The 27,061-nt window shown below is 42.6% G+C and overlaps 1 protein-coding gene across 1 annotated transcript in view; it reads left to right on the forward strand.

The window, feature by feature from the left end:
- CLNS1A (chloride nucleotide-sensitive channel 1A) overlaps positions 1 to 24,126 on the forward strand; it is a 29,383-nt gene extending 5,257 nt beyond the window's left edge. The window contains exons 2-7 of the mRNA XM_034759105.1: positions 2,114 to 2,250; positions 5,857 to 5,964; positions 12,521 to 12,631; positions 18,533 to 18,706; positions 20,169 to 20,253; positions 23,506 to 24,126. Of these exons, the coding sequence (XP_034614996.1) occupies positions 2,114 to 2,250; positions 5,857 to 5,964; positions 12,521 to 12,631; positions 18,533 to 18,706; positions 20,169 to 20,236 (598 nt within the window). The 3' untranslated portion in view covers positions 20,237 to 20,253; positions 23,506 to 24,126. The remainder of the gene's footprint in view (positions 1 to 2,113; positions 2,251 to 5,856; positions 5,965 to 12,520; positions 12,632 to 18,532; positions 18,707 to 20,168; positions 20,254 to 23,505) is intronic.
- The last annotated feature ends 2,935 nt before the right edge of the window (positions 24,127 to 27,061 follow it).

Raw genomic sequence — 27,061 nt, forward strand, 5'->3', positions numbered from 1 at the left:
TGGTGAGGAGACCTGGCTGGCGGGAGGGGGACGTAGGGGGGAGCAGGCCCTGGCGGGGAGACCTGGCTGGCGGGAGGGGGACGTAGGGGGGAGCAGGCCCTGGCGGGGAGACCTGGCTGGCGGGAGGGGGACGTAGGGGGGGGGAGGCCCCGGTGGGGGGGGGGAGGCGGTGGGGGGGGGGGGAGGTAGGGGGGAGCAGGCCCTGGCGAGGAGACCTGGGAGGGGAGTGGGGAGCAGGCTCTGGCGGGGAGACCTGGCTGGCAGGTGGGTTGGCGGGAACAGGCCCTTGTGCAGTGGGGCTGCTCCGTTCTCAGACTTCTACAGTCGGAGCTCAGTGCTCTCCCTTGTCTGGGTGTTTATCTGAGCAGTAGATGTCTGCAGTAGTTTGTTTGGCATGGAGGCTGTGGTGGGAATCCCACTGATGCCCAGGGCTGCTCTGGGGATGCTCCCTGTGTGCCTGAAGCCCACTGCTGGCTGAGAGCCTTTTGCCTGCAGCCTAGGCGCAGTGTGGAGCAGCTCTTCCAGCCTGGCTGTCTGCACCCGGTCCCCCCATCTCTAGGCTATCACAGGATGTTATCTCTCCATCAGGCCGGGCAGGTCTTCCTGGGCTCTTGTCCAGAGAGAGATGGTCCTCTGCATTTCTACGCACTGCTGTTCCTCATTTAACTGCTGACTATGCCCAGCGCTGTAGAACTGCCCTGGGGAGCTTAGAGACACCCTTCTTAAGTAAATAGCTATCTGTACTGAAATCCAAGTTATAAACCAGGTAATCCCGGCTCTTTGAGCTCTGGTCAAGTGAAAAATTCTCTAAGTACTGCCATCACTCTGTCCTGAGCAATGTAGCTAGGCCAAGCTAAGTTTTAAGTGTAGACTAGGCCAAAGACGTGTGCTGTCAACATGTATAATGCTGAGTTGCGCCCTTTACTATGCTTTCAATAGACTTTTGTCTGAGGCTTATACAAATATTTCTCCCTGCTTCCTCATATAGTGTGTTGGGAGGCTTCTACAAGAGCCATTTATGAGCAATGAATAGAATGAGCCAGTATGCACTCTGATTACATTATTGGAGTTCCACAGTGTGGGAGAACCAGGCGCTGCTGAATACAATGAGGCTTTGGATCCAAGTACACACTCAGTGCATTTACAGCTGTCAACACTTAAAACTGAGGAAAGAAACAGCTTGCTGATCATAATTAGGAAAGTGATTCCTCACCTCATCAAATCCTGTTTCTTCCTGGTGTCCCATAGAAACTCATTTAGACTTACTGATGTAAGCTGTATTAATGTTGCATTTGTTATCACCACAACTTCAGGAAGATCTTATTTTGTGGTGATTTCTTTGTTTTGAAAGATCACAAAGCACTTTACAAACTGAGGTATAAATTATACCGGGGTCGGCAACCTTTCAGAAGTGGTGTGCCGAGTCTTCATTTATTCACTCTAATTTAAGGTTTTGCGTGCTAGTAATACATTTTAACGTTTTTAGAAGGTCTCTTTCTATAGGTCTATAATATATAACTAAACTATTGTATGTAAAGTAAATAAGGTTTTTAAAATGTTTAAGAAGCTACATTTAAAATTAAATTAAAATGCAGAGACCCCCTGACCGGAGGCCAGGACCCGGGCAGTGTGAGTGCCATTGAAAATGAGCTCACATGCCGCCTTTGGCATGCGTGCCATAGGTTGCCTACCCCTGAACTATCCTCATGGATCAGTGCAGCTACCTCTGGGGTGCAACATATCAACAGCACATATCAATTCTAAAATTTAAGGACAGAAAATGAATTATGCAGTTTTAAAATTGAAACTGCAGCAGGAATTTATCAGAATGTCTTAATCAGAGATGAAACTTGTCCAGAGCACTTGGAATCACACTCCATCTCTTGTAAAAAGTGTTATAGTATCTTTGACCATAAGTTGTCTCATTTTAAACACAAGGACCTGTTAGCATAGTTCTTGGGCCTTAGTTCAGTACTAAGTGGGATGAGTGCTGCCTACAGAATCTCTTGCATAGATTTTACTGTTTTTGATTTGTTGAACTTCATCTGTAAGGTTGAGTCACGTGACTCAGAACTTTTTTGGAGTTGTTTAATTTTGACTTATTTTTTTCCAGTCGCCTGTCATGGTTAGATAAGTCTGGACTGGGCTTCTCCTTGGACTATCCCACCATAAGTTTACATGCTGTCTCCAGGGACCTAAATGCCTATCCATGGGAACATTTGTATGTCATGGTGAATGCCAAATTTGAAGGTATGGTATGTCTGTATTGTTACATACTTTTCTTCCTTTCTCTTGTAGCTCAGTAAACAACTGAAATGAAAATTGTCTCACTGTAGGGGTAATTTGTCACTTGAACTGTCCATTATGAACAGGGAGGAAATTGGGATTTAAAATTCAGGCCTTGTCTCTTTTTACATTTTTTATTTCAAACACTCTACCTTGTTACTTTCCTTTTCTTAAAGGCTGTGCCTTTCCTGGAAGCCTGACTGTGCACTGATATTCTAGTCACTTTTACTATTCACATTTTCTATCCTGCCTCTTGTTAAAATGTACAGCAGGAGAGTATTCCTATTAAACTTCAGTTTTTAGTTGTTTCTGCTCTCTTGGTCCTATTGAAACAGAATAAAAATCTGCTTATCTGCTTCTTTGATACTTGTGTTCATGTCCCTTTTCTCCACTGCTTCCCCTTACTCTACTCCCTCCCTTCCTCTGTGTAGTGAATGGGTGTTTGCATGCCTGTGATTTGAAATTACACTGGAAACCTTCATTCAGAATTCTTGCATATGCGTAAGAGCAGTTCATGTTATGAGGCTTATTACTGAATCTTTAAAGCTGTCCCACAGAGTTTTTTAAACAAACTTAGGCTTATGCCCTTTCTTGTTTCTTCATGATCTAGAAAGGAGACCTGAAAGGTTTGGTTTTATGTGTTTTTTTTTTTTTTGTTAAGTTTGCTGCCTGTTAAGTTTGCTGCCTTTTTTTTTTTTTACCCTTTTAGAAATACCATGTTTGAGAAGTCTGCCCTTCTGGGGGTGCTTTTGGGGATTTTGGAGCTCTTATATGGTGATCTTCTGCTGAAAGGGCAGGTGTTGGATTTTTTAACAAAAACATGTTTTCTCCACAATACTTGTCCTTTGTTAGCACTTACTTTTAGTTTGTCTTTGCAGTTAAATAAGTTTTAAATAGGCTGACTAAAAATCTCTCCTTTCCCCACTTTCCAGTCACTTGCTTCAGCTTTCGGCCTGTTAAAGATTCCGATGTCATGACTTTACTTGTAATAATAAATACTCTATTTAACAGTCTTCCTGGTTAGACAAGATATGGATTTCCACCTATAAAAAATGTTTTTGGGTGGAGTCTTCTGTGCTACTTTTATGCATCTTAAAGAAGCAACTGTGTGTGCACAGTTAATATTTTTTGCAAATTTCCTTTTAAAGTGTTTTTTTTTTAAGTGCTTCCTTAAGAAAGAAGCCCACTAACATAATAGTAGGTCCACGTAGCAAATTAGGAGGGAAAGGAATGGTTTGGTAGCTAAATTAAGTGTCCCAGCTTTTAAAATGTCTGTTTAAGGTATATTTTAAGGACCGTATTGCTTGTTAATACAAAAAGACAGTCATTCCATTGAACCTTCTTCAAATAGTGTGTGAGGGAGAAATGGACAATGTATATTTTTTTATTCCAGTTCTGTAATGTATCTTTTTCTAATGTTGCGCGAATCTAGGTTAGAGAAAAAATGGTATATAAACTTCTTGAATTAAAAAAAAAAAATGAATAAATAAAGGTAAGCTCTTAGTTTTGGCATTACCACATAGGAACGTAGAGCCGCTTCTACCTGGAGAGATTCCCCTGTGTTGTAACATCAATCTGACTAATTTTCTATGCAAACTTAGGCTACAGTAAATCTTCTGTAGCCTGTGAAAACCTGAACAATTAGTTTTCAAGTCCATTCCTGGTTTGCAACACAGTGTTGCTGCTTTCTGCTGCATGGAAAAAACCAAACTGCTTCAATTATTGCAGGAATTTCCATGTTTTATGTAGCATGGCTGGGTAGGATCCATAGTATTTTCTCTGGAAGCTTTTGTCACACTTCAAGTGACTTGTGTGTCCCTGTGAGCATCTGTGTGTTTTATGAAGGGTGAGCTTGAGGTTGACATAACTGAGAACAGGCAGCTGGGCATCACAATTGCAAGATGTGCCTGCTGATGTCAGCCTGCAAAGTGTTGGGAAGTCTCCTTGTATGCTTTATTTTTGGAGGCAGCCAGTGGACACTCTGCTGACTTGTTTTGAGTTTTGACGTTACTACATTGCAGAGTTTCTGGGCTCTGGTGGTACAAGATGCTCTTCGTGGAAATGGATGCCTTGCCGGACTTGTTCTGCGTTCCTTTAGAAAATCTGTAGTTCCTGGGACGTGGACTTAGTTTGTACCCCTTTGCTAAACCTTCCAGATACAAGGCTCCATGTCACAGCCATCTTCCTTATTGTATTTATTTCAGTAGATGTAAAAATGCAGCAGGCCTCAAACACGTGGGTTTTCAAACTTATTGCACTGAGACCCCCTTCTGAAACAGAAATTATTACACAACAGCAGGAGGGGGACCGAAACCTGAGCCCCGCTGCCCTGTGAGGGGGGCGAGGCAAAGCCAAAGCCCTACTGCCCCAGGCGGGGGGGCCAAACCGAAACCCAAAGGCTTCACCCCCGGCGGGGGGCCTATACCCTGAGCTCCGCCGTCCACAACTGAAGCCCTCGGGCTTCGGTCCTGGGAAGTGGGGCTTGGGCTTCGTCCCACGGCCCCAGCAAGTCTAACACCAGCCCTGCGACCTCATTAAAACAGGGTTGTGACCCACTTTGGGTCCCGACCCACAGTTTGAGAACCGCTGCTATAACATGAATCTCTGTAGAGTTTTTCAGCACTGCTGCTTAGTTATCCAGAGACTTCACTCCTAGAAGTCATGAGGCACCCACCCATACCTGCTTCTTGGAGGCTGAGCATGCTTCCTACCCACCATTTCCACCACCTGTGCCTGCCTAGCAAAAGGAGCAGAGAGATCAGAAACTGAACATGGGTTAACTCTATCGTAACTGGGCCAATCCAAAAAGCTGATTGATTTCATGGGGACTGTATCACAGCACTATAAAATAAACATGGCATATCAAGTAATTACTTACACTGTCATTCTTACAATTGAAAACAGAAATGTTCTGAACACAGTTGTTTTTAAGAAGAGTCTAGGTCAGTTTCCTTGACCAGAGTGGACTGTGGTTTCTCTTATAACCCTTGATGCTACAGTACAGGGGGAGAAAAAATCCCAATCCACATTGGTCAGGGAAGCTGCTAGACTGGTAAAAACAAGCATCCCCATGTAGATGAGTGCCTTTTTCTATTATCGTTTTAAAGCCATGCTATAGGCTGCATTTAGAAGAGAAACCCTTGCCCCATTGTGCTCAGTGGGGACACTATGCTAGAACCTTGCTTGCAAAAAATATGTAAGTATGGTTATAGCTCAGACAGTTATGATCCCAGCATAGACATGGACGAAGTCATTTATTTGGGCCTGCCTATACTACAGATAAAACTAAGGCAAAGGGGCTCAATTACAGCTCTATTCCAGGGTATTATGGTGGTTTACATCCTATAAATTTCTAAGAGGCAGCGCAGACAAAGGCCTTAGCCATGTTTTGCCTGTGTTCGTTATGTGACTTTAGTTCTATTACGGGACACTGGTATTTTCACTGCATTTCGGAACTAGGTCCCTGACTCCGTTATATATGTAATATGTATGTGCATTAAAAGAACAAGTGGGCCAGAATTTGGGGAAATGCAAACATTTAGATTTCTTTTAAACACTTGAATTCCTTAGAGGCAGAGCCAAAAGAAACTCCCATGGCTGAAGGGGAAGAGGAGGAAGACAGTGATGATGATGAACCAATTGCAGAATTCAGATTTGTACCCAGCGACAAATCAGCCTGTAAGTAAAGAAATAAGATAATGGTATAGCTCTTTTTGTTAAGAGATTCAAAGCTCTTTACGAACACTGAGTTAAGCCTCCATACCCTTCTGAGGTAGGGACATGACGTATATGGGGAGTTGAGGTACGGAGAGGTCAAGTGACATGACTCCCACTACCCTTTGGTAACTACTGGACTTCTGCCTTCCTAGAAGTATCCTTAAGTACATTGTGCTTAATTTATTGTCGTTTTAGTATCTCAGTTAAGGCTGGGATGTGTTGGGCAGCCAGTTTTCGGTGAAAATTCTAGTACAGTTGCAGTTTGTAGCTGAATAACATTTCTAAGAATAACCCAGATTATATCTGCTGAATAATATTTCTGAGGGTACGTCTACACTTACCGGAGGGTCCGGCGGCAGGCAATCGATGTTCTGGGATCAATTTATCGCGTCTGGTTTAGACACGATAAATCGATCCCGGAAGTGCTCACCGTCGACGCCGGTACTCCAGCTCGGCGAGAGGAGTATGCGGCATCGACGGGGGAGCCTCCCTGCCGCGTCTGGACCCGCGGTAAGTTCGGACTAAGGTACTTCAAATTCAGCTACGTTAATAACGTAGCTGAATTTGCGTACCTTAGTCCGAAGTGGGGGATTAGTGGGGACCAGGCCTGAGACTAACCAGACTATATGTCTGCAACTCCTAATTCATCTGCAATGCCATTTTACTTGTGTAGCAAATGTGTTCATTAACTACTGTTAGTTTAATCTCTCTTATGGCAGTCTCTCCATACCACTAATAACTTTCATTGCCCATTTCTGAACCTCTTCTAGTTCCCCTCTATCTCTTCTGAGATATGATGACCAGATATGAACACACTATTGCAGATGAATGAGAGCCCTTGAGCTATGGAAAGTGATTTCAGTATTTTTCTATCATTCCTTATATGTACCAACACTGTTTTTTCTTTTTTGACTACTGCAAATTGGGATGAAATTTTCTGTAGGGGTGAAACCTAGGCTTTTTGGGTATTTACAGTGAGTCTAAACCCAGCAATGCATAAGTGCAGGGGGGGAAAAAAGGTTTACATTATGCTTATTCTCCTAGTTTTGTTATGTGTCTCTGGTATTCCTTGGTCGTCTTCAGTCGTGACTAAAGAGAATTTTTTGTTGTATGCAAATGTTGTTGTTCTCTGCCTGTCCACTTTCCGATCATTCAAAAATATTAACCTCCCTGTCCTAGCATGGGTTCCTGGGGCATCCAGCTGTTAACGTCTTACCATGCTGAAAACTGACCTTTTATTCCTACTCTGTTTTGTCTCAGATGGTTTCTAATCCATGACAGAACTTTTATCTCTCATCCTGTGATGACTTAACTGACTTAGAGACTATTAAAGGAATTATCTAAAAAGCAGTAACTTAATTTGCTTGCAAGTTTGTAATCTTAATATAGTGTAACTTTTAATTTTAATTCAGTGGCTGCTTTAATGAAGGAGAATTCCTATTTTCTTCTCTCTGATCTCCTCTCCCACCCCAGAACCTCCTGAGTGTTGTCATGGTGTATTGGACTGGAGGGGTTTTGTTACTCTGCCCTTTCACCACTCCTGGATGCTGCCATGTATGCTGCCATATTACTATCCATCCTTTGATTAAAACAAGTATTTTTGTCACATCCCTACTAATGTATATCTGCTCTGGGATTTATTTTGGGGAAGTTCTGTGGTCTATGTTGTCGGAGAATAACAGAGTTCTCACTTTTTGTTTGGGTACAGCAAATCAGATACTTTATTATCTCTCTATCAATTGCATAGAGGGAGAGAGCTAAACAGGTCTCTCAACAGGTAAACAATTACAGCAAGCATTTATACCTTTTGTTACAGACAATAATGAGCAACAGCTGCATTTTGTTTATACACAGGTCATTCTGATATCTTGTTTTGCTCACTAATGTAGACTCTTAGTCTACATTCCATATTATCTACAACTTCTCCCACAGTTCTTTCTCACTCGCCTCACACATTCCTCGCTTCTACAAATCTCGCGTTATTAGGGTTACAGTTAGCCTAACTCTTGCTAATGAACTGTCATGCATTGCATCCCCTTCCTGTCAGTTCTTTCTCTGCTTCCACAACCCCCCCCTTTTGTACTACTAGTACAACAAACATTTTTCAAATCTCTATTTGCATTAAGTCTTGGAATTCAGATTCTACTTCAGATGCTTCAACCTTAGGGGTTTTGATTGGATGTAATGACAATGCATGATGAGCATGGACATGAAAGGTATTACTATTATTACGTCCTTTACAACAACAATAACATACTCCTACACTAGCGAACAACAACACAAGCAATAACATTCCCATAGCGATAATACGATGGGGTGGTTGTACAATCTTAGTCATATAACACAATACATCATACTTAGTACATAAGGTGGATACTCTATAAGCTGTCTGAAAGGCAAATTTTGAAATCGATCAGGTACTAAACTAGTCCAATTAAAGGGTATCTGGAACCTAAGGACTACTTGCAGAATTCTAGCTGCAGGCCAGTAAATAATATGATTGCCTGCAGTGGTAATGAGATTAAAATGTATGTTTTGCAATGTGGTGGCTTTAACATACACACAGCTATCATTAGCTTGAAAAAAGTAAGTGTCCTGTTAGGGTAGTTCCTTGTCCCCTACCCTTCCAGCAAACGTAGTCATGAAGAGTAACAACTGCTCCTGGCTTCAGTTTACGGATACACTGAAGCTGTGGGGGTTCTAACGTCCATTGACTCCCTAACCCCATTCAAATGTCAGATGTAATCCCAGGAGCACTGACTAGAAATCAATTGGGCATACCAGGAAGTCTAATTTCCCAGATGTCTCGGTGAATTACCCAATCCCACATGCATCCTCCCCATGAACCCGGCAGGATTCGGTATGTGGGAGCCCACACCCTCCCCCAACCAGTCCATATGCTTGGAAGGAGCACTGAGAACGTCTGCACTTCCACCCAGAAAGTCTCCAAGTATGTCTCCGTGGCCACAGATCAGATGGTACTCCTGATGTGTCTGTAAGGGCAGTGAGCCAAGCCTGATGCTCTAGATCATTCCGAATGGCCATTAGCTGGTCATTCAGGAAATCCTGAATTTCTGAACATGCTAGATCCCACTGCAATGCCTTCCTAGCCTCAGTGATATTCAATACCATCTCTGTCAGCAACTTCTGGGTCATACAACTAGGGGCGGAGATAACATGTAACTCACCAACTCCAGCCTGTACCTGGGTTAGTTGTGCTCCAGAAACAAAGCCAATGGCCTTCTCTAGTTGTCCCAATTTCTCATCATGTTCTTGGTTCTTAAAAATATTCCAAACTGCTGCTGCACTATTGGCCCCATCCCATAGGGATCCGGCCAAGTCTCTCTTCTTTCTAGAAGAAATAACCCAAGCCCTCTGTTGTGCTAATCTAATGGCAGCCCCCTGTGAGCAATATGGGTATGTAGAGGTAATCTGGAAACTGGATAAGGGCAATGAAAATTTAACAGTCCCTAGTGTAGTGTTAATCACAGTCCATTGATATCCTAATACGTCTCTCTTTGGTGTAGTACTATACCACATCTGTTGGTTGAACACCTTTATGTATTTCCAGGAGGCATTGATATTAATGGCATAAGAAGGGGTGTATTGCAATAAGGTACAGGTCACATTATTAGTCACTGGAATAATTTCTATGCAGGTAAAATTTCCAGTGGCAAAACAAACTCTGGGTATTCGTTTAATTGTTCACTAATTGGGTGACCAAATAACAATAAGGGTCTCTCTCATTTAACACAGTGCAAATTCCAGGAACATCCGCTATAGAACCCATCAATTGCAATTACAGATTCTTGGGGTTCACTGGTAGTGATATCATATACTTTTATCTCCACTGATCCATTCAATTGTTCGCTTATATGGGATATCCTGAACCTTAAAAATATTTTTTTTTCAAACAATATTTAAATAAATCACTAAAGTGTGAAGGCCTTCGTCATTGGTTTTATCAAATATATGACATTGTCTGTATTTGGATGTGTTACAGGGGTAATAGTATAATGGAGGAGATGGCGGGGGCAATGGCAACAAGGTGCCTTTGGTACTTATCATTTAAAATCCAATTAGGGAGGGCAATACATGCTGAAGGACTTATCCAAAACACAGGGTGCAGCCTGTAGAATAAACCCCAAAATCCAGTCAATACCATGTTCCCAAGCATGGGTCCCACAAGTTTCTTCACCAGGGTCAGGTCTTAATATCTCTTGTAGTCAGGAATCCCTGGACTTTGTGGTTTCAGTGAAGCAAGTGTTCCTTCTTCTCTTTTCCTGAAACAGTGTGGTTTAGCATCATACAGGGGAGAGGTTACTAGCACATCACCCTGTAATGGTTTTGCTTCTTCTAGAAAAACCCAAAGGCACAGTAGGTCTGTCAGTGGACAAGGGAGAGGTTACTAGCACTTCACCTTGTCTTTTTTTTCTTTTTCCTGCTGTCCAGAAGGCACAGCAGAGCTAGAAGGAGAAATAGGCTTATCATCAGTCGGAGAGTCCTCCTGAGGTGGAGGGGTCTTTTTACAGTGAGAAGCATGGGTCCAGGCAGGTAGTCCTTGGCACTTCACAGCGGTGTTGGTGGTTAACAAGACTTGGAAAGGGCCTTTCCAGTGTGGAGCCAAAGCAGTTTTTCGTTGATGGACTTTACTTAGACTCAGTCTCCTTGTTTCAATGAATGGCAGGGCTGCTAGGGTAGCACTTCTTTTATCTGTGAGAAAAGAAACCTAAACACATTTCATTAATACCTGGCAGTGTTTTGCAGATCTCATAGTTGCTTGGGCACATTCAGGCCCCCCTTTGCTTGGCTGTCAACCAAGTCTTAGCTGTGGGCAGTGCCCTTGGATGGGGCCAGCATCTTATCTTTGGACGGAGCTTGCTAGTTATTTTTTTTTCAGTTAACTCGTTCTGTTCTTTTTCCTTCTCCGCTTCTTTTAACCTACACAGGAAACGTCCACTCTTCACTAATACACCTTTTCCCAACAATGAACACGTACACATTGCCATTATACAGTACATTAGTCTTATTATTCAGTGTATGCCATGTACACCCTTCCAGTAAAATAACTTTATTACAGAGCTTTGGAGCAACAAACCAGGACAAGCACACCCACTTTTGAGGAGTCCACTCGGTACAATTTCCAACTTGCTTCCTCTCTTGGGAGGGCAGTTCTTTTATGCCCTGAGGTCTCCTGGGTGTCTTTTCAGTGATTCCAGTCCAGGCCGATTGCCTGTGGCTTCTTCAGCGTCCCCAAACCACGCCGGCTCCAGGGTTGCAAAGGCAGACTGTTGGATCTCACTGGACAGTTAAGCTTTGCAAATGTAATCTCAGCACTGTAACTTGTATTGCTTTTGGTTTGACTATGTCTATATTTTTTCACAGCCAGCTGGGGCCGAAAGCAGTTTTTCTTTGTGCTTAGCCTGGTCTGCATTGATCTTTGACCTTGAACGCAGATTAACTTTCTCTTTTTCTGTTAGCCCACCGTGGGTCGGATCTCCTAAAAGATTCTCTAGTTACCGGGCTTGCGTTAGAGTAGTTCTGATCACAAGCCAAAAGACTTCGCAGAGTACTCTGGGCGTCTTCCGGTCTCACTCACACTCACACTCACACACACTCACACACACACACACACACACCCCTCTCTATTCCAGGTACTATTCCCACGTACCTCGATGCATCACTCGAGGCGGTAACAACCCCTCAGCTCCGGTGCGTACCTATGCACCTCGCATATGCATACAGGGGGCAGCAAACAATTCCCCTAAGCCGCTCTGCATCTGACCTTGCTGCACAGTCAATACGTTCGGATGGCGTGAGCCCAACAGGGACAGACGGCCCCATGGACAGTCCTCCTCCGACACCCCAATAGAGATATCAAAAGATCTCTTACCTCTATTGTGGCGCCATGGGGTTCAAAGGGGAATGATCCGTAGCAGCTGCCTTTACCTCTGCGGGCGTTGCCATCCTGGACGAGCCCCCAGATTGTCGGAGAATAACAGAGTTCTCACTTTTTGTTTGGGTACAGCAAATCAGATACTTTATTATCTCTCTTATCAATTGCATAGAGGGAGAGAACTAAACAGGTCTCTCAACAGGTAAACAATTACAGCAAGCATTTATACCTTTTGTTTCAGACAATAATGAGCAACAGCTGCATTTTGTTTATACGTAGGTCATTCTGATATCTTGTTTTGCTCACTAATGTAGACTCTTAGTCTACATTCCATATTATCTACACAAGGTCGCAACAACTTCTCACACAGTTCTTTCCCACTCGCCTCACACATTCCTCGCTTCTACAAATCTCGCGTTATTAGGGTTACAGTTAGCCTAACTCTTGCTAATGAAACTGTCATGCATTGCATCCCCTTCCTGTCAGTTCTTTCTCTGCTTCCACAGTGTTACACAGGTCAGACTACATGATCACAATGGTCCCTTCTGGCCTTGGAGTCTCTCTCTAGAGCTGTTTTGTGCATTCACCAATGGGAGAATTCTGTGTGGTTTGTTTTTACAGTGGAAGCTATGTTTTCAGCAATGTGTGAATGCCAAGCCCTACACCCAGACCCTGAAGATGAAGATTCAGACAATGATTACGAAGGAGAGGAGTATGACGTGGAGGCCCATGGTTAGTGATATGCTACCATTTAAATACCTACCAACTTTCGTGTACCTGGAGCCTCTCCTAGAAAGCTATTCTCAGGTTAAGCGTTGTATCTATTGTGCGTGTGTATTTTTAAAAGACGTTCCTTGGCTGTTACTGGTATCATCTACGTTTAAATAATGTTTTATATTGTAGTTTTGGGGCATAGAAGCTCAGAAATGAGCAGAAAATCACTAATCAGACTACAGAGTGTTAGTTGGAGTTCAGCAAAAATCCTACCACAGCCTTGTTTGTATTCTCCAAAGCATCAAGACATTAACTGACAGCAGCCTTCCCCCTTCCCAGTCAACAAGCTAATGTGATTTCAGCACCTATCCTATGGCTTGATCACTTTGTTTAACACAGTGTAGTGGACTGTTAGTTTACACACCCTCTGAGTCCCTTGATAGCACCACACTAGCCTTCTCTACTTGACCTGTCTAGCAGCTCCCCTCTGATTCAGGCTCCTCCTGCTTCCAGAGGTATGACCTGCAACTTGCTTTACTAGGGGATGGGATTCTACTTGGCAATAACTGCTAGGTGGTTCCAGCCATGTTGTGGAAGAGTCTGTGGTAAAAGGCCCTGATTTAGCAAAGCACTTGAGCAAATGCTTTATTTTAAGCATGTAAATTATGCCAATTGAAGTCTGGTCCAGAAATAATAATAAAGGGAACTTTCAGGGAGTTTGTGTGTGGTTTTAGAATTAGGAAAGGTAGGTTCTGTTCTCCACTATGCCAGTTTTCCTGGAGACCTTGGACAGTTGACTTCTGTTTCCTCCTCTGTAAACCGGGAAGAAGTATTCCTAACTATTTTGTAAAGTTTCTAGCAATCTGAAGTTTATTATAAGCTTGGTTTAAGTGACTCTCCCTGGGTCACATAGGAACTTTGTGGCAAAAACTGGGATAAAATCCAATTCTCCAGGACAGGATTCAACGGCCTTAACCATGAGACCATCCCCTCTCTTCCTGAAATCCCCCTGCCTCATTCACTACACATCTTCCAACTTCTGCAACAAAGGAGGCGGGGCCCCTACAGACCACAGCCTCCTTCAGTACACAACTCTGATTCGTTCCCTGAACACCGTCAATCCTGTGCATCTTGTGAGGGGAGATAGTATGTGGTCATGTAATTAAATATTGTACTAGAATCCAAATGTACAAGGGGCTGAATTACGGTTGCACAGGCCACCTGGTTCTGGGATTTCCTAAATGTTGAGTGTTTGACTTTGCAACCTCACTGTTCTTAACAGATTTTGTATGTAAAATACAATTAAATGGCAAAAGACTTTGTTAACACAGGGTTATGGTTGCCCAGCTTGTCCCCTTCCCAAATGCTGAGTTCAGCAAAACTCAAACCTCTGAAAACAAGGACATACAGCGTTAAGGTAAATGCCCACACAACTTAACTCTGCTACCCTGGAACTGGCTGTAGTCCCTGGGAATTATATGCACTTACTGTGTTAGGTGTAATTGTATTGAATGGGGGAGGAATAAGTCAAAGCAGATAGGAAGAGCAGTGATTGTGATATGAGGAGATCTGGGTCTGAGCCCTCCTATGTGTGGGGTCACAGGAAAGAGGTGAGTATGTACCTTGAGGTTCCAGTCTGCATTGTTTCAGTGCAGTTGTGTTGTGTTAGCAATAGGGCACTGGGGTCTTTTTGCCCTGGGTATTGTCAGTAGTGAGGTGGGGTCTGAGAACAGTCTGGATTTAATGAGGGGTAAGGGAAAGTGTAGGTGGAGATGGTATTCCATGAGTGAGTGGGAAGGGGTTATAAAAGGGTATGAAGTAGTTATTAAATGTGACAGGCGTGGTATTCTGTCAGGGGAGTAGGCTCCGTGTTTGAGCGTAGGGCAAGCGCAGGTAACACTTGTCCATTACGGTGAGAAGGCAGAGTGTGTTCTGGGTGTATTGGGGCATCGCTGAAAGAGGACAGGACAGAGTTAAGGTAGCCTGGGCAATTACCTTAACTCTCTCTTTCCTGGTTTTCAGAAGTTTGAGTTTTGCTGAACTCAGTTTTCAGAAGGGGCACGAGCTGTCACTGGCAGCCTTAATTCTGTGCTAATTAATTTTTTGTCATCCTAGTTTTTTAAATAAAGAAATATTTGTTGGTAAGCATTAGTGGTTATTTAGGCAATTGTAGTTCTCACCAAGGTTCGCAGTTTGTATGCAGCTGTGGCTAGGTAATAATCAAAAGACCTAGCTTTTATGCAGTGCCTTTCATCAGTAGATCTCAAACAGCTTCACATCCTTATCCCTATTTTACAGTTGGGAAACTTAGGCACAACGAGATGAAGTGACTTGCCCAAGGTCACTTAGCAAGCCAATGACAGAGCTAGGGATAGTCCCGTCCAGTGGTCTTTTCATGTGATTCTTCACTATTCATTTTCTGGATTCTAATTTAATGTTATCTTCATTCCCTCCACACCAAACGCCAGTTCACATGGAGACATCCTAAGAGGAACAGGGTGTCCCAGGTTCCAGAATACGTAGTAGGCAAGGAAAGTCTCAAACCCCTGCACAGGGGTAGGGGTAGGGTAGATCCCAGCACACACACCTGCATGGAAGAGGAGAACTCTGCTGATATGAGCTCCCACTTGAACTCCCAATTTCTGCTACCCTACATAGAATCATGGAAATGTAAGGTTGGAAGGGACCTAGAGAAATCATCAAGTCCATCCCCCGTGCTGAGGCAGGACCAAGTAAATTTACACCATTCTTGACGGTGTTTGTCCAACCTGTTCTTAAAAACCTCTACTGATGGGGGATTCCACAACCTCCCTTGGAAGCCTATTCCAGAGTTTAACTACCCTTATAGTTAGAAAGTTTTTCCTAGTGTCTAACCTAAATCTCTCTCGCTGCAGATTAAGCCCATTACTTGTTCTATCTTCAGTGGACACGGAGAACAATTGATCACTATCCTGTTTATAACAGCCTTTAATATATTTGAAAACTGTTATGAAGTCGCCCCTCAGTCTTTTTTCAAAACTAAACATGCCTATTTTTTTTAACCTTTCCTCACAGGTCAGGTTTTCTAAACCTTTTATCATTTTTGTTGCTCACCTCTGGACTCTCTCCACTTTGTCCACGTTTCCTAAAGCATGGTGCCCAGAATTGGACACTGTACTCCAGCTGGGGTCTCACCAGTGTTGAGTAGAGCAAGACAGTTACCTCCCGTTTCTTACATATGACACTCCTGTTAATACACCACAGAATGATAATTAGCCTTTTTTGCAACTGCATCACACTGATAACTCCTATTCAATTTGTGATCCCCTGTAAACACCAGATCCTTTTCAGTGGTACTACCCCCTAGCCAGTTATTCCTCATTTTGTAGTTGTGCATTTGATTTTTTCCTTCCTAAGTGAAGTACTTTGCACTTATCTTTTATTGAATTTCATCTTGTTGAAGTCAGACCAAGTCTCCAGTTTTTTCATGGTGGTTCTGAATTTTAATCTTGTCCTCCAAACTGCTTGCAACCCCTCCCACCTTGGAGTCATCCAGATTTTATAGGCATACCCTGCACTCTGTTATCCAAGTCTCTAATAAAAATATTGAATAGTACCAGACCCAAGATTGACCCCTGCACTACCACACTAGATACACCTTCCCAGTTTGCCAGTGAACCATTGATGATTACTCTCTGAGTATGGTCTTTCAACCAGTTTTACACCTACCTTATAGTAAATTCATCTAGACCATTTTTCCCTACTGTGCTTAAGCTTTACTAAAATCAAGATATATCATGTCTACTGCTTTCCCCCATCTGCTAGGCCAGTAAACCCTGTCAAAGAAGGAAATTGGATTCGTTTGGCATGATTTGTCCATCCTGTCCCATCTTCTCTCCTCCCACTCCAGTTAATACCTAGATAGATTTATGGAGGATAGGTCCATCAATGGCTATTAGCCAGGATGGGCAGGGATGGTGTCCCTAGCCTCTGTTTGCCAGAGGCTGGGAATGCGAGACACGGAATGGATCACTTGATGATTACCAGTTCTGTTCATTCCCTCTGGGGCACCTGGTACTGGCCACTGTCGGCAGACAGGATACTGGGCTAAATGGACCATTGGTCTGACCCAGTATGACCATTCTTATGTTCTGACCCTTTCCGTCTGAGATGAGTCCCCCAAGCTTTCTTCCCTCCTCTACCACCCATTCCCATTTATCTTCTGCCCTTGCTGCAGACCCAAACGTCACTTCACATATTGCCAACTACTTTTGCACCCCTAATTACCACTCCCCTCCCAGTGAGCATTTGCGTGTATAATTTATTTTCTTTTCAAATATGGTTTCAGTGTCTTCTGAATATTCTGGTGTACTCAGATTACATTTTCCAAAATAATAATTTAAGACAAACTTAGTGAACATTTGGGAAAAATCTTCATTCTCAGATTTCTGCCCAAGTAGCAGGCTCAGGGCAGTGTTAATAGCCCCCATGAGATGTTCTCAGCCTAATACTCCATGAAGTTGAATACAGCCTGAAACAATAGCTCTGAGACTTGTGAACTGCTCCATTCATGTCTGTGGGTGTTCTTTTCCCCATTCCCTAGTGCTGGAAAGTTTTTGATACATCGGGCATACCTATTCCCAGCTCTTCACGCCAGTCTCAGCAGTGTCTTCTTAGTGCCTGTTCTGAGCATGCCCATTCTAAGCTCCACCCAGAGAGGCAGGACTTCCTCAGATCCCAGCTCACATGGGGCAGGGTGTGTGGGGGTTAGACCTTCATAGATGTGCTGAGATGCCCCAAATACTGGCACAAAACAGGGGAGAAAGGAGTGGAGCACACACAACTCTGGGATGCAGGGAGGCCCAGATCCCAGCTCACATTGAGGGGGTAGGCAGCAGGAGCTCAGGACCCCTCCCAATAAGGCAAGCCCCCTGCAGAACCTGGCTCCCATGCGGGGAGCTGAAAGAGGGGGGTCAGACCCTTCTCACCCCTAATCCTTCAACTTCACCACCCCCTAAAATGCGGATACCTTGCCATCAAGCATTTGCATATCTAATTCTTTTTTTGCAAAAATACATTTTCCCCAAAATTAAAAAGAAACCCCGACAGACAGATTTTAGCAATCTGCCGTCCAGCCTTTTCTAGTTTCTGCCCAATGCTCAATAATTTCATTAGCATCTCATTTAGCATGAGATGGTTTTGATGTTCTACAATACAGTAGCAAAATCTTTGTCAAATAAAGTTTTAATTTGATTTTCCTCCAATGGGCTGGTAGTTGCCAGGGTAACCCTTGATTGTCTGAGATCCTGGTGTAAGGATCTGCACCCTTGTTTGATCTCTATCTGTAAGCACAAATCATTTGCCAGAATCTGTCAACTTAAAAGGCTGTTATTTTGGGAGGGACCTGTATCTAGGGAACCCCTTGGTGAAATGGCCACAGATTTGGTCTACTAACGGAAACCTGTGCTCTCATGAGGCATGGGCAAATTTCAAGGCAATCTGAGTAATTGTATTGAATTTAGAGCACTTAAAATATTTGGGCTTTAAACAGAACTCTGATCTGAACCTTAGCAGGGCTGTCACCTGCTATAATGCCTTGCAGGAGCGTTTAGGAGAAACTCATTGATTGAAGCACTTAGAGATCTGCAAATGAAATTGCAAAATGCTGTTCGTTAGAGAGTTCTTTTAAAAGCATTTTAGATAGTGTATGGATTTCTTTCTAAATTGTCTATTCTTGTCAAAAGATCCTGCTGTGTAGTCAGTGCTAGTGAATCCTTTTCAGTTTGGCTCTTACTATTGGTTTAAAAATAGCCTACCTGGTTAATAAGTACGTGTTACCTGACCCCATCTGGAAATATCTTTTTAAAGTGGTTTAGTATCTTGTAGGCACTTGCTGTGTTTATAACTTCATATCTGCTAAATGCAAATTTGTCTTTGCAGAACAAGGACAAGGCGATATCCCTTCCTTCTACACATATGAAGAAGGGTTGTCACACTTAACTGCAGAGGGTCAAGCCACTTTGGAGAGATTAGAGGGCATGTTAGCTCAGTCTGTCAGCAGCCAGTACAACATGGCTGGAGTGCGAACAGAAGATTCAGTGAGAGAGTTTGAAGGTGAGACATGCCCCTTTCCCCCAAACTACGTATAGTAATGTTTCTTGACCCTTGCTGCATGCTTCTTTATGTGGCAGGAGCAATGGTGAAATTGGCTTGTGAGCAATAATATCATAAACTTCTGCGTGTGTTGGGAAAAAGAAGCCGGTTTTACGGTATAAATGGTGAGTAATAACATGATTTGAAAAATTACATTGGTGTGTAAGTATTTCCATTATCATTTAAAATACCTATTTTGTAGTTCGATCACTGTTACACGCTTTGTGAATGCAACCATAGCAATCTGGAGACAAATATTAGAAAACATGGGGAAAAAGCAGTGGGCTATTAAAATGTTGGCCATTTAATCTTTAAAGGGTAGTACCTCTTGCTTTTCCCTGGGTCAGAAATGTGCAGTGTGTGTGTCTGAATATAGGCTTGCACCAGTTCAGGTAAGATTTTTAGAGTTTCTAAATATTTATTGAACCTATGTAACGAAGATTACCTTTTAAACCAGTCTGTGAAAGTTTGTCTTTAGCCCATCCTTTCTCTAGCCGAGCAAAGCAGGATGGTAACGAGGTATATGTGATATGTTGCAGTAATTGACAGCTGAGTGTTAACGTTTAGCATTTTCTTTATTTTTCCATAGGTTAACTTAGTGTGTGTTCCACAAGTTTGTGGATTAAATTACATTTGTATAAACATGTTTTTATATGATCTCATTTGTTCTTGTGAACTCTCCCTTCATCTCAAAGTTCAGTCTGGATTTTGAACCCAAAGTTCTGGATGTTGGAAATAAAATGGACCGTGTATGGCACAGCTTGGACCTACTCTTAGCAAGCTTAGTAGCCTTCCTGGATCTTGTTGGCTGTTGCTCTGTTCTTGAAGAGTGGGTTGGTTAGTTCAGTGATAGATCCTTGGCTGCTGATCTTCTGAATTTTTTTGAGATTTCTTGACACTGCAGCTAAAGTGACTAATCCTGACTTTGCTCAACACGATGGCTTTACATGGGAGACTAACGAGTGTGGTCAGACGTTCTTAGAACAGGCTTTAGATTCATTTTATTTGAGACTAACCTACTTCATATACACCTACAATGTTATGCTTTCTAATCATGCCTTCATCTCAATTGCAGGGGTCTAATGTTCAAATCTGTGAACCAAATAAGGGTTCTTGCTTTTTAGAAAAAAAATTTCTTCGGAGAGTAATAGAAATTGGAGCTTAACAACCTTGCATCTCTTTATAATGTGCAATTTAGTGACTTAGTATTGTCTGACTGACATTTTAAAAAGGGGTATTGCTAAGAGTACGTGAAATAGGTCTGGGGAGTTGCTGTGTTTTCAACTTGCCTAGAATACTGTCAACACAATATTAGTATCTCCTGCATCACTAATCTCTCGCCAGCAGAGGGCACTGACTTTATGTCACAGTGTGTTCAGCTTGTGAGTGCTGCAGTATTTCATTGCCTTGGCTTTGTTTTCAGATGGGATGGAGGTGGACACAGCACCAGTGGTTGCAGGGCAGTTTGAAGATGCAGAAGTTGATCACTGAGGAGGATGTATGCTGCTGTAAGCTTAAAACTTCAGTTATTTTTTTCTACCTTCATTGTGAGGCTCTTCAGTCCTGCAGAGCCGTATGCTTTTGTAGTTTGATGAATTGAGAATTGTCCATAAGTCCCTATGTTAAATTACTTTGGAAACCATTGAGAGTCCCGTGAATAAACACGGGATTGTATCTTCTAGTAAAAGAAGAAATCTAGCAAATTTTAAAAAATAAATGAAGAGTTTATCAAAACTATGGAAAGGAGTTAAACTGTAAAATGAACAGCCAGATCAGGTTAAATTACCTTCTTAGTCAGGCACTGACCTTACACACTTCAAGGAAAGGTAGATTAGGCTGTTGGTAGATCTAGATCCTGCGGTCACGTGAATTGTCTGATCTCGTGAAGTCTCTTGGAAGCTACACAAATACTGGGTCCATTGCTGGGAAGTTATTGTCCCTGGTCTCTGTTGTTTCCCCCCCTTAGCATGCAAGATTTGCCAGACTGTTCAAGGGGGCAGAACTCTGTGGCAAGTCCATCTCTTATTTTACTGTAGGTGGGACAGGAATTCTTTCTTAGTGGGGGTGTCATTGAACGCTTTCAGCTTTGGAGCAGGTCTAGAAATAAGTCTGTTATGTCCCCACTTCTGTAATGTCACCCTTCCTGTCTGTTCAAGGTTAGTGGGATAACAACGTTGCCAGTGTTTCCCAGCTGGGGGTGGGGTGGGCAACAGTTTAATCTGGGCGCAGATGAGAGGAATTGACTTCTGACATACAGACTCTCACGGAGCTGTACAAACCCAATGCAGAGTTGCCTGCCTTCCAGCCTCTGCAGCAGCCATTGAGGTAGCCAGCCATAGGAGCAGCTTACAGGTGCTGGCAGCAGTGCATAGGCTTTAGCATCTCTGGCTTGCTCAGCCCAGAAGTAAGAGCCTCAAGAAGCCACCATTAGACAACGTCACTCCAAGCAACGTGTCACCCTGTGGGGAGTGGGGGAAAAGGAGGGGAACAACAAAGTAATAGAAAGTTAGTGGCTGAAAAAGGACACGTGAAAATGAATCAGAAATAATTGTTAGTAAGTGTAGGAGGCAGGCAGGCAGCTGTCCCGAGAGGAGGCTGGGAATCGCTATGGGGTGCTGGTGTGGGGACCTCAGTACATGTGTGGCTTTCCCACCCTCCTCTCCCTGCCACTACTCATTCTTCCTGTGTGCTGCTCCTTGCACATCTGAATCAGCACTTCCTACTATCTGGGGGCTTTTGAATGGCCCCCTGGTCACATACTGATCCTGGGAGGTTTGGCCCTCAAGTAAGTTTTCATTCTCCTTCTCCTTTGCTGTAGGGACTCGGGCTCTGCCTCCCTTACTCTTTGCCACTCAGAGGTATGTAACCGGGCCCTGCCACCATCCTGAAACACTGAGTGGTTCAAAGAGGAACTATTATGGGTACAATCAAGATTCTAGTTACTCTTCCATTTATGTCCAGATTCCTCGCTCTGTATCAGGGATACCCAGGGAATCTACACCTTGAAGAGGTCCGCTCTTGTTACCATAAAGATGGTGTTCTTAGAGCTGTGTTTTCCCTCCAAGGGCTATCAGTCTATGGATTAAGAATCTAAAGGCAGGTTTCCTTTGTGGAAATATCACTGCAACCATGCTACTTTCTGTAGTAACATTACCACCAAATGGTCACATTGTAAACTGAGCTGGGTCAGGCTGGGTTAGCAGTAGAATTGGAGGCATCTAAGGGCGCCTAGGAAGTGGTATTGTAGGGCTTATGGGTTGGTGTGTGTTGGTTTTTTTTGGGGGGGGGGGGGGGGGGGTGTGTGGTAAAGTTCTGTTTAGATGACCAAAAATCGGGCGGGGGGACGGTGTCAGGGCTTTCCCTTTGTATACTCCCATAGTGCTATTTGAAACAATATTACGTGAAAGTGCCCTAGGGAGCTTTTAGTTTACGTGGACCAATTAATGTGCAATACAGTGCTTTAGAAATCACACACCCACCCACCCATAGTCTGCATTACTGCTCTGTGAAGACTAGCCCTTAGGTATAAGACCGGGAGTAGGGACTGTATAAACAAACTGCACTGGGAAGGGGGTGAAGTCAACACAGATTGGGTAACCTTCTGGTCTTTGTTGGGTAACACTGATTTAATTTTTTTGTATCCAGATGTTTTATTGATGTTTATCAGTTAAAACCTAAAATGAGACGCCTTGTGTATTGGTAATTCTTTTGCTGGCAAAGCACATTGTTACAATATCTTCGGTTGGCGGTACTGTACATGCCCCAGTATGTTGTTACAGAACATTGTGTTGCCAGAGTTAATTGGTTACGCTATTCTTTGCTTCCTGTCCTAAACTCTGTTGCTGTGCAGTTAATCAGCAGCTCCAGATCAGTGGTGGATAAAGTGATCTGTGTATGTAGTGCTAAGTATTACGTCACTTCATAAAGCAGTTGAGAGCTTTGGGTATGAAAAGCCCTGTAATGAATGGGTCACCCGGTTGGTTTGTTGATGTAATTTTAACCAAGTTCAAAACACAAGAAATTATAAAGTAACTCTCAAGTAATCACAGAATTCATGGGAAGAACAAACAGCTCTTTGTCTCTGCTAATCACCATGCTAACAAGTTTGTGGCATGTGGGTTACTGTAATAGAGGAAGTTTATTGAGATTTTCATAGTACGCTATGGAGCAAATCATTTTAGATTTAATTCTTTTTAGTTTCATTAACATTGCAAGCAGACTGAACAAACAATCTGCAGGAACATCACGTCCCAGTGATCCTTTAGAAAGCAATGAACCACCATGCCTCTGAAGTGACACTAATGTCGCATGTCCCTGTTCATTACACAAATGAGATGTGACAATTGCCTGACGAAGCTCTTGGAGACGTGTTGATGATAAAAGTGTGAAATTGGTACTTAGTCTTGTCAAGAGCACTTTTTTATTTATGCCACTTACAAAAGTTCACATTTTGTCCAAACAATTTTGTATATATTAAACTGGCAGTTGTTGTTGCCTTCCCATACACGCATTTGGTGATGTTGATTTTTAAAGCGGTAGTAAGCATATAGGGCCTGATTTTTTCAGACCAGCTGATCACTCTGAACTCCCACTGAAGTCTGTGTGAGCTGCAGGTGCCCAACCCTTCTGCAAATCAGGCCGGGATGTGTTGAGTGAATAGTTATCCCCTGCTGTTGCTAGCAGCTGTTCGGAGACTTCTTTGTAAAGATTAATAACTTCATTAACGCCAATTATCTAATCCTGTGTCTTGTATCTTTCAGATTCCTCTTGTGGCACTTCCAGAATAAGCTGTAAAACTGAAGGCATTGCAGTGACTATTGGGAATTAACCTCTTTAATAACTTCTCTATTAATGACCTAAGCATGAACATCTACGTCTGTAAATGCTTTTATAGATGTGCTTAAAACAGAGTTTGACATTTTTGTGACCACCATGGGGTTTTTATTTAAAAGATAAAAACAATAACACCTGTTATCTAATGCTTGAATGGGGCTAATCATGGCTCGTTTCTAGAAAGCCTTTTTGGGAATTCTAGGAATTAAGAAACAAAATTGTAATTAGAACAGAATTCTAGGTTGTCCTAGAATTTGTCCATATTTTTATATCTGTTTATCCCCTGAATCAGCCATGTCTGATAGAAACAGGAGTTTAGTAAAGAAAAATAAGGTCAGCTGAGGATGCAAAACAAAACTAACTAAATGTTTAGCCCTCCAAGTAACTAGCTTTATCTATTCAGGTCTTTTGTCTGTCATTTTTTTACTGACAGAGTTTGGGTAGGGGAGAGGCTAGGGTGAAGTCCCACAGATGAGACTTGTTTTGTGTCTTTGTAATAAACATTAACAAAATTGTTTAATAAACTTAGACTTTTGTATCTCACAATCCAGGCTTGTGTTGCAGCCTTCAATCATTTTCTTTGGAAGATTCATTTAGTTGCTCTGGGCTCTTCTTGGGCAGTTCTCATTTGTGTTTTTTGGGAGGGATGGGGGTGGGAGGGGTATTAATTAAGTGCATCCCTTAAAGGAGATGTTTTCTTTGAACCCATTTTAAGTCTTGTCTACATATGGGATTTTTGCACTATTGTAACAACACTGATGCAACCCCCCAGTATAGATGCACTGTACTAAGGGTAGAGCTACCTTCACCATGACTTATCCTGGGTTTAGGAGATTCTGGTTGCCAAGGACATTGAACAGATCTGAAGCTGCCTTTCATCCCACTCTATCGTGCACTCTGATTTGTTACACTTTTCTGCCAGATAAACTCTCCTCTCCATATTCTACTCCTGGGAGAATTCTGCGCCACTGCACATGCACAGAATTCATGTTCCTCGCAGAAAAACGGCTTCTGATGGGAAGGGAAGGGAAGCTGCAAGAACAGTCATGCATCCCTCCCCGGCAGTGCAGGCAGGTCAGTTCAGGTCCCTCGAGCAACTGGTTGAGACCCATCTGTTCTTCTGAAGTCAACCTGAGAACCTGCTTCAATCACAACCATTTCCCTCTTAAATTTCTGGTTAGAATTTATGCCACTTATAATTATTTCATATACAGTATTGAGGAGAATTTTTCTTTAAACTGGTTCTTCCCTCTCTGGATGACTTGCTTACTGTGGAATACCAGAAGATACCAGGTGGCATAATCACTGCTACAGTGTACATAACATTAGTTATAGCTGCTCTTTGTAGATCATTCTTATTTCAGTAAAATTAATGGTCTACTAACAATCTTATAAACAATGTGCCATGTACTACAAGAAGCTTTGAAGATTATTTTAAAATTATTGATGCATCTTTTACAGCCTGGTCAGATAAAAATGATGGCACAGTTGGAAAATAGCAAAGATCATAAGCAAGTATCTGGAAATTGGGAACACTCATAAATCAGATTTTATATGCATCATAGGCTGTTAAGGAAATTGGCTAATATGCTTTTGAAACTGAGAATTATTTGATAAGTCACGGAGAATTGGAAAGGCACAGAAGACTGGAGAAAAGGAGATAGGGTACCAGACTTCAAAAAAGGGAAGGAAGATTCTGGCAAGTAATTTAGTCTTCTGTTCCTATGATGTAACCATCACCTATTTGTCTTTGTTCACCTCCAATCATTGTGTTTTCGCAATGAAATTTACCAGCTGCTGACAACAGGTGCAGCTGAACCAGTGTTGAACACCGTTTAACCGCAAGTGTAGCCACTTCTCTCTTTTCTATTCTATTTTCCACTCGGACTGTGACATGAATGTCAAATCTGTCCATGATCAGATTTTTTTAATACAATCCTGGGGAGCGAGGGGGGATATTTTAGATTTATTTTTAAGTCATCTGTTAAACTTTTCACAGCACTCCACCTGGTATGCAAGTTTGTTATACATGTTTTAGAGATGGAGAAATTGAGGCACCAGGAGGTGGGTGAATTGCCTTAGATCAGTGAATTAGTTGCAGATAGAAATTAGGAATTCTGATACTGTGGCTGCCACCTACTGGCCAACAGGAAAAAGGCAATGGCTATGGTCATAAAGACAATGGAGTTGCACCCATTGATGCTGAGAATTTAGTCTCTAAATGTTATCACATTGTACAGTAGTTGAAAACTATTACCTTTTTAGCTACAGAACAGGGACAGCAGCAGTGTAATTGAATAGCTATCTAATGATAATGGCAGAGAAGAGAGTTTGTTAGAATAAGAAACACAGCTCGTATTCATTTCTAACTAAACCTTTAAGAGCTGGGGAAGAGAGTTACCAGCATGGACTTTGATAGCCTTCCACCATTCTTGCTCCCTCCCACTTTTTAAATGTGGTGACCACAAGTAGGAAAGTGGGTACAATTGTCCTTTAACCCCTGAAATGGGCTCTGGGCAATCTTCAGAAAGATAAGACTCAGGCTAGCAGAGCGAATGTCCCTGATGGGTATGAAAATACTACCCATGTTAATTTAGCGAAGAGAAACCTGAGAATAAACTCCAATGCAGTCCTGCTAGAAGCCCACTGTAACAGATCATAGCAGAGTGTTTTCGTAGTTTTTTCTTTAGTACGGAAAGCAGCAACACCAACATTTCAGGAACTATCCATCAGTTTTTCTGCACCTAGAGCCACATTAGTTACAGAGGGGGAAGAAGTGTTGTATGGCATTGTGTCCAACCAATAGCAACCTCTGGGGGAAGATCCTTTCTACATTTTATCCCTGCAGTTGGTGCAGGATAAGAGAATTAACACATGTCAAATACCATGAAATTAAATGTGAAACCACTGCAATCCATAGGGTGTGGAAGTTTTTCCCTCCTCAAATACTGTTGCACAGCAATGCAAGGTCTGGAAAGCCATTGATCTGTACTGCTATTTGCACCTGAGGGATACTGACGTGCAGGTGTAATACAGAGTCGTCAGCATGTGGGTTCACTGTGGGGGAACAGTCTCCAAATTGCACAGTACGGTTGAGATGCTGGGACATTGGTAAAGTAAAAACAGCCTGTGCTGATAAGTGTGATGGCTGAAAAGGACCACTTCTGCTATGACCCCAGGGGATGTTATTTTAACTGGCCTATGTTCTGTTTCACAACTCAATTTCCTATGGTACTAAATGGAAAAAAAAATTAGTTTGTACCAGGTTTTTATAATGTAATTAAAATAAAAGTAAAGTTAAAATTACAGAAGCATGCTTTAAAGGGAGAACAAGCTAAGGTGGGATTACACCCTGGTAGGCTATCCCATAGAGGGTGAGTTTCCACCCTCCAGCTGCTCCCTTTCCTCCCCCCATTTGTACATTGAGCCTAGTATTAGTAGTGGTTTAACTGATTACAACTACTGTAGTCTTGGGAATGTGTT

The sequence above is a fragment of the Trachemys scripta genome, chromosome 1 (assembly GCF_013100865.1).
Source record: "Trachemys scripta elegans isolate TJP31775 chromosome 1, CAS_Tse_1.0, whole genome shotgun sequence".
Classification (NCBI taxonomy): domain Eukaryota; kingdom Metazoa; phylum Chordata; order Testudines; family Emydidae; genus Trachemys; species Trachemys scripta.